A 7,071-nucleotide genomic window follows, 5' to 3' on the forward strand; every position below is an offset into this window, starting at 1 on the left:
ATAGACTGATGATATGTTACAATCATAATGATGTACAACCAGACAACTGTGTAGTTGTGGAAGTTACTATGGCGTTATGAGTGCATTTTTTCCTGTTCTTTTGTTTAATACCTGTAGCACATATCATTATAAAATTGAGTCACCAGTAGCTGACTGGCATGCCTTCCAACAATTTCAATGTGTCCTTAGTGGAGAAGATGAAATTGTAAGCCCAGATGCTGATTTTTTACAAGACCGCGTTTTGAAACACATTTTTAAATCAAATGCTTAGCAAACTTGTTGAGCCTGGTAATTTGTAATGAGTTTTCCTCTCATCTTTTCTAGGATTAGAATTTAACTTGAGGTTGAAGTCATTCCACATGGCGTCGGCAACATCTCTTGTCTTGGGGATTGTGCACATTCTGTTCCTCATAGGTAAGTTGTGCGATCTGTAACTGTAATATATATATCATCGAGAATATTTACTTTTAATAGAATCTGGTCACAGTTTGAAATCCTAGATTTTCATCTATGTTAAAGTTTCGTAGCCGTCGTTGTTGCTTCTTTCACAAAATCAAGATGTTCTGCTAGGATGTGCTGTCCTTCAGTAAATTCCCTAAAAAATATTTATTTATAATGCATATTTGTAATTTCTAATTCAAGAATCTGAAAGTCACAGATATTGCTGGCGCCAGTTAGTTATTCATAACTATATTTTAAGGAATGCATTCTGTGAACCAGTTAATGGCTGCGATTTCAGGGGTTCGCTGCTGAGACCACTTTTTTGGGGAAAGTGCTTTTCTCTCCTCATTGTCCTGGGAAAAATTTTGACAGGCAGTACAAAGTCAAAAGTAACATTGGTACTCGTCATTTTACTTTTTGCAGCCGTTATATCAGTGTTTCTCTTCGTTGTACTGCAGGTCGAACGGAAGGTGTATTCTGCGCTTCAGGCCAGATAAGGTGCAGATCGAGGAACCAGTGTGTGAGTCTAGGAGACGTCTGCAGAAGTGGCAGCCAGTGTGCGGATGGATCTGATGAGGATACTCAGATATGCTCGGTAGATTGAGAGTAGTATTTTTCAGTTTACTTCTTAGTTTACTCTCTTATTTTTGTTCATGTTCAGTTTTATTTGTGCCGTAATATCATCTTTATCTGCCTACTATGTCATCTCATGAATGCCCACAACTATAGTGCAAAAAGCACTGTACAGTGAGGCTGCAGCTTATAAGTACTATGTGCGGTTGAACCCACGGGATAGGATACACAGCAATCTGTAAAGATGAGGCTTTGCTTGCAGGTAATTAAGACTTGAATTAGGTTCTTGTTTTTTTAAGTTCTTCTCTTTAGAGAAGAATGTAGAATGAAAAACAGGAGATGGTAATAACTCTCTTCATTTCATTCCTTTCCAGGTGTGGATATCTGACTCACGCTGTAGCCATGGCGAATATTATTGCGCAAAACCACCCTACTATGGACGATGTCTTAGCCATGCAGAGTTTTGTACCAGCTGTCCTGAGGAAGACATAGGAATGTGTGATGTAAGAATAACAAGTACTAGCACATTACGATTATTACTTTACTATTTGGTTTCAGGCGTTTAATGTTGTTGTGAGATTAGAAAAAAAATTAATAAGGGAATTATGAATAGTGTGGTAGTAATATTCATTAGCAAGCACAATGCAGAGCTCCAGATAATGAAATGATTATCGTAACTGATTTGACAATATTAACCAATCGGATACATATACAATAATCATCATGATTGGCTGGACAAATCCCTTCTGATGCTTTAACAGATATTGTAATTCATTAGGCAAAATACACGAAAATATAAGACATATTTTGTATGATGTGCCATGATAGTGGGGCAGATAAGAATAATTTTTTGGAAGAATTGTGCAAATGATGATACAAGCATTAAATTTGGCACAATTGTTCTCCAAGGGATACTGATCAAATCTGCCCAATTGGCCAGTTGAAAATCCAAAATGGCAGCCATTTTTTAAGATGGCCGCCAAAATAACCACCCGAAGTTGATGTTTTGCTAGAAATATTTGTAGTTGTCCGAATTGCATGATCTAAGTGCAGATTCCTATGTTGTTAAGCCTGCTGATGTATATTTTCTAGTTTATAACATGGTTAAGGCACTGTATTAAAGGAGTGATTGTCGGACACTACCAAGGCACATTGGTGACATCACTGCTGTGAAACTCAGCATGGGGTTCAGTGTCAGTTAAGTAGGAAATTTATGTTGGCATCATACTGCAACAACCTACTGGTATCCCAAATGCTGCCTAATCAATCCCAAATCAGTTAGGCAGCCGCACCTGAATGGACAGGACATGCCAGCGTGGGAGAGCCAAACCATGGTTAACAGGGTTTTAGTAATCTGGAAGGTGTACAGATCGCAATTGACTTATGACATTGGATGAACGATCGGACTAGGTGTATGGCACAGTGCAAGAACCTAGATGTATCCCATACAGGAAAGTGCCTATTGTATATTACAGTACATAAGAGGCCTATTATAATATTAGATGTACAGGGTGGTAAAAGGATAAACCCTCGACTCTGAACGTCATCGTAATCATGGATGTGAACAGACTGGACCAAGTGTTGCCTATGTTAGGATGTTAAGAAAGAAGATCTAAAATCTCCCAAGGCCAATCCTGCCAGAAGAGGGGATGATGAATATACGAACCTGGCAAAGAAAATTCCTCTGTTTCACTCACTCAATGCGCTAGCAATCAAGCTGAAACCTTCACTACTTGACGAAGGTTCTGGGTTAGAGGAAACATTGAGAAAAAATAAGGCACAATATCACAAAGTTACACCGAGCTGAAAAAAGAGCAAGTCATGTAGTTACTAGTGATGAGGGCAGTAGAAGTAAGAGTCCATGAAAGCTCCAAGAAACTAAAACAAAAGAATGCTTCTTCTGCAAAACTCAAGAAGGGGAGCTTAGAGAAGCAATAGCAATGCAAGATAATAGGAGAGTAAATGAATGTGCCAAAACACTCAGTGATACAAAACTTCTTGCCAAACTAAGTGCAGGAGATGTCGTAGCCCAAGAAGTGAAATATCACCCTTGCTGTTTGGTGGCATTGTATAACCGAGAACGGGCATACCTAAAGGTGCGGGAGCAAGAAAAAGCATAGGAACGCTGGAAGGATGCATATCCAATTCCTTTCACTGAACTAGTCACCTACATCTGCGAGATGAAAAATGCCAGTGAGAGGCCACCGATTTTCAAGCTTGCTGATTTGACCAAGCTTTACAAGCAAAGGCTGGAACAGCTTGGTGTTAACTCGCCTGATGTTCATCCTACTCAACTGCAGAATCAGCTGCTTTTAGACATTCCACAGATGCAAGCTAATCACCAAGGACGAGAAGTTCTGTTGGCTGTTGAAACTGATGTAGGTTCAATCCTATCAGAAGCATCCTGTTATGGTGAAGCTATCCATCTAGCAAAAGCCGCTGGAATAATAAGACAAGACATGCTCCGTCAGAAGTGGAATTTCAGCAGCTATTTTCGTGACAAAGACTTAGAACAGGCTGTGCCACCATCACTGCTTCAGTTTGTATGCATGACCGAACATGGTGCAAACATCAAGTCCCAACTCCATCATGGAACGTCGAAATCAGACTTTGCTACATCACAACTTCTACAGTACAATTGCTTGGCCAAATACAAGGAAGGAACGGATGTCCACAGGCATTCCCAGGACTGGGAGCCACATTTTGCAGTCTACATGGGCCTGTATGTGTTTGCCAAGACGAGGAAGAGACAAATAATTGAAATGTTCCATGAGAATGGGTTCAGCATATCATATGACCGAGTCCTAGAAATCTCAGCACAGTTAGGAGAAGCAGTTGTTGCACATTATGTGGAAGATAGAGTAATCTGTCCCCCAGTCTTGAGAAAGAATTTGTTAACAACTGGAGCAGTTGACAACATAGATCATAATCCGACTGCGACCATAGCTGAAACATCTTTACACGGTACAAGTGTATCCATTGTCCAGCATCCAGATAAAGGAAATCCTGGTGATGAACGTGAGCCACTCAAACTAGATATAGAGTCAAAATGAAGGTTAAAAAAGTTCCGATATTTGACCAGCATACATCACCCAAAACCCCAATCCTCCTTCAGTTGCAAGCCAATCCTTACCAGCGCCAGAGTCGATCAGGTCACATTTGAAAGAAGAATATTCTTGGTTGGAGGAAGTCTTCCTCACTGAGAATGTGGCTGATGCAGTCAGAATCACATGGTCAGCATATCGTGTGCCAAATAATCAGTTTTTCCTTGAGGAATGAATAACAGCCATTTAGAAATCGTTCAGTGACGCTCACAACAGCCATCGTAATTTATGCATCCGTATTAGAGTTTCCAATTTAAACAATCGCAGTTGTAGCAGGGCCCCCAGTCTCTTTTCTACACCAGGTCGCAACTGCAACTAAGGCGAAATTATGTGTAGTCCTGTTTCTCGTCAACTGTGTTCCCAGATTATGTCATTATTTTGGTTATTGTTCTGCTTTTAAATTCGTGCCTCAAGGTTTCCCTAGAAGTTTATGATTTTAGTTAATTTCATACTTTAATTTGATCATCCAAGGTTTACATCAAACTTGTAATACAGAGCTTGCCTTGTCATGCCCCTTTCCCTCTTCATACTATTTGTTTCGTGTTTTCCTTTCATTCAAAAGGTTTCATATCTTATTCAAATTTTATTGATGTAAATTATTTACTCTCTAAATTAAATAACCAGTAACCATCGATTAAGTTTACTTTAGAATTGGAAAAAGACAATTACCTCCCTTTCTTAGATGCTTTGATACATAGAAAACCATTTCAATGTAAATTCAGTATTTATAGGAAACCAACCAACAACTTCACTCATGTTCATTTCTATTCAGGCCACCATCTTAACATCAACATATCAATTTTTTCTTCTATGTTTTTACGAGCATTGCGCATTGTCAGTCCCCAATATTTGGATCAAGAAATTGAATGCGTAAGAAAAATAGGGAAAGATTTATGTTATCCTTCACATATATTAGATATTTGCTATAATAAAGCCCACAAAAAGTTTTACAGTGTAAGTAACACGAAGAAAGAAAATCCTAAGAACATTCTGTTTGCCTTATTTTAATGGATTTGAAACCATTAAATCATTGTTAAAAGCCTTTAAGGTCAATGTTTTTTCCTATGATAACACACTAAAAGGAATGTTAATAAAAAATGGCCCCAGGGAAAGCAATAACATAATATATAAAATTCCATGTATGGACTGCCCCTCCTTTTATCTCGGACAGTCGAGCAAGGGCTTAGAAGTAAGATTAAAACTGCATAAATATTATGTCAAAACTGGGCAAACATCTAATGCAATATTCATTCATTTAAGCGAAAACTACCTGGGGATAAATTGGATTGGTAGTTCAGTAATTGCAAGATCAAAAGATGTATTATCACGAAATCTTTTAGAATCTGCCATAATACAACTTACTTCCCATTGTAATTTTAATATTAGTTGTGGCCTGTTTCATTTAGACCCTTGTATTTGTAACATTTTAAGAATGACCTAAAAGATATAATTGCAGACTTAAATAAAAATTAGTTGCTTTAGAGATATTTTCTTTGTTTATGTATGTTTAATATGTTTTGTGAATAAATTTTTATTTACCGAAAATCTGAATGTGGTCAGCTGTTGCCCTATATAATCCTTTAATTGTCTTGTCCCTGTGTCTGAGCAGTTGGATTTAATCTTTTTGTTCTTAAATTGTACCCATGTTTATGCTTGTTTGGGAAGGTTACTCATTCTCCAGGTGTGTTGGATTCTAGGTACTAATCTCCTTATAATCCCTATCTGTCAGTTATACGACCTTTCCTATACTCTCAATTTCTCATGTAAGTCAGTTTATCTGCTGAGTAAAGGACGTTGAACGTCGAAAGATCTTGCAGAATATTCATTGTTTATCTTTCCTTCTTGGCTTATACTTTATATATATATATATATATATATATATATATATATATATATATATATATATATATATATATATATATATATATATATATATATATTATATATATATATATATATATATATATATATATATATATATATATATATATAATAAAAGGAGCCCATAAAAACACCAATATATAGAGAGAAAAGTACTATATTTCAGAGACTGCTGTCTCTCTCTTCATATACCTGAAGAGAGAGACAGCAGTCTCTGAAATATAGTACTTTTCTCTATATATTTTGGTGTTTTTATGAGCTCCTTTTATTGGATGGAATTCTGTTGTAACAGAACATTTTTACAGTCATATATATATATATATATATATATATATATATATATATATATATATATATATATATATGTGTGTGTGTGTGTGTGTGTGTGTGTATGTATGTATGTTTGCCCCCATGTCTATGCAAGAACATTTCTCCAGTCCAAATGAGAGGCACAGTACCATCTACTGGATTAAGAAAAGTACGAGTATACAGTGTGCGTTAAAAAAATCCATATTAACTTTCAAGTGCACTCCTTATTCATCCACAAACACACACACGCACACACACATACACACACACACACTCACACAATAGTCTGCAACATTTGTACTATTGTATGCATATGTGTGTTCTGAAACGTATGTGAATTTAGGTATATAAGAGGGCCCTGTTCACGTGTAGAAATATAATGAAATAGTATAATTTTGAATAGTGACACTTTTGAGCCACAAATTCATGAGGGAATTATGCCGGCAACTCTTGTTAGGTAACTGAATTTCGAAATGTTTCTCTCGTTGCAGTTGCTGGCGAATAATATTCTTAAACTAGACGAGGAAGAGACGGAAGAGACGGGACTAAGTCTCAGTGAGTACAAGTCACAGGGGTTCCTTTTAGTCACTCTGTCTACATTTTGAATTTCCTCACTTCTCGAGTAGTTTATGCGACTTGAAATCACGTATCACGATGGACGTCATGAATCTAAGGTCTAAGAATGCATTAACTTGGACAACAGCCGATTTTGTGTCGTATTCCAGAAAGATGTTGTGGTTTAATCTGGGCGTTTGTTCCTTTC

General features: G+C 37.0%; 1 protein-coding gene across 2 annotated transcripts in view; it reads left to right on the top strand.

The window, feature by feature from the left end:
• The first annotated feature begins 256 nt into the window (after positions 1-256).
• The window catches only part of LOC135195414 (uncharacterized), a 12,674-nt gene continuing 5,859 nt past the window's right edge, over positions 257-7,071 (top strand). For both annotated transcript variants that reach the window (XM_064221669.1, XM_064221672.1), the window contains exons 1-4: positions 257-414; positions 900-1,036; positions 1,389-1,517; positions 6,800-6,863. In XM_064221669.1, the coding sequence (XP_064077739.1) occupies positions 360-414; positions 900-1,036; positions 1,389-1,517; positions 6,800-6,863 (385 nt within the window). In that variant the 5' untranslated portion in view covers positions 257-359. The remainder of the gene's footprint in view (positions 415-899; positions 1,037-1,388; positions 1,518-6,799; positions 6,864-7,071) is intronic.

The sequence above is a fragment of the Macrobrachium nipponense genome, chromosome 20 (assembly GCF_015104395.2).
Source record: "Macrobrachium nipponense isolate FS-2020 chromosome 20, ASM1510439v2, whole genome shotgun sequence".
NCBI classification, from domain to species: domain Eukaryota; kingdom Metazoa; phylum Arthropoda; class Malacostraca; order Decapoda; family Palaemonidae; genus Macrobrachium; species Macrobrachium nipponense.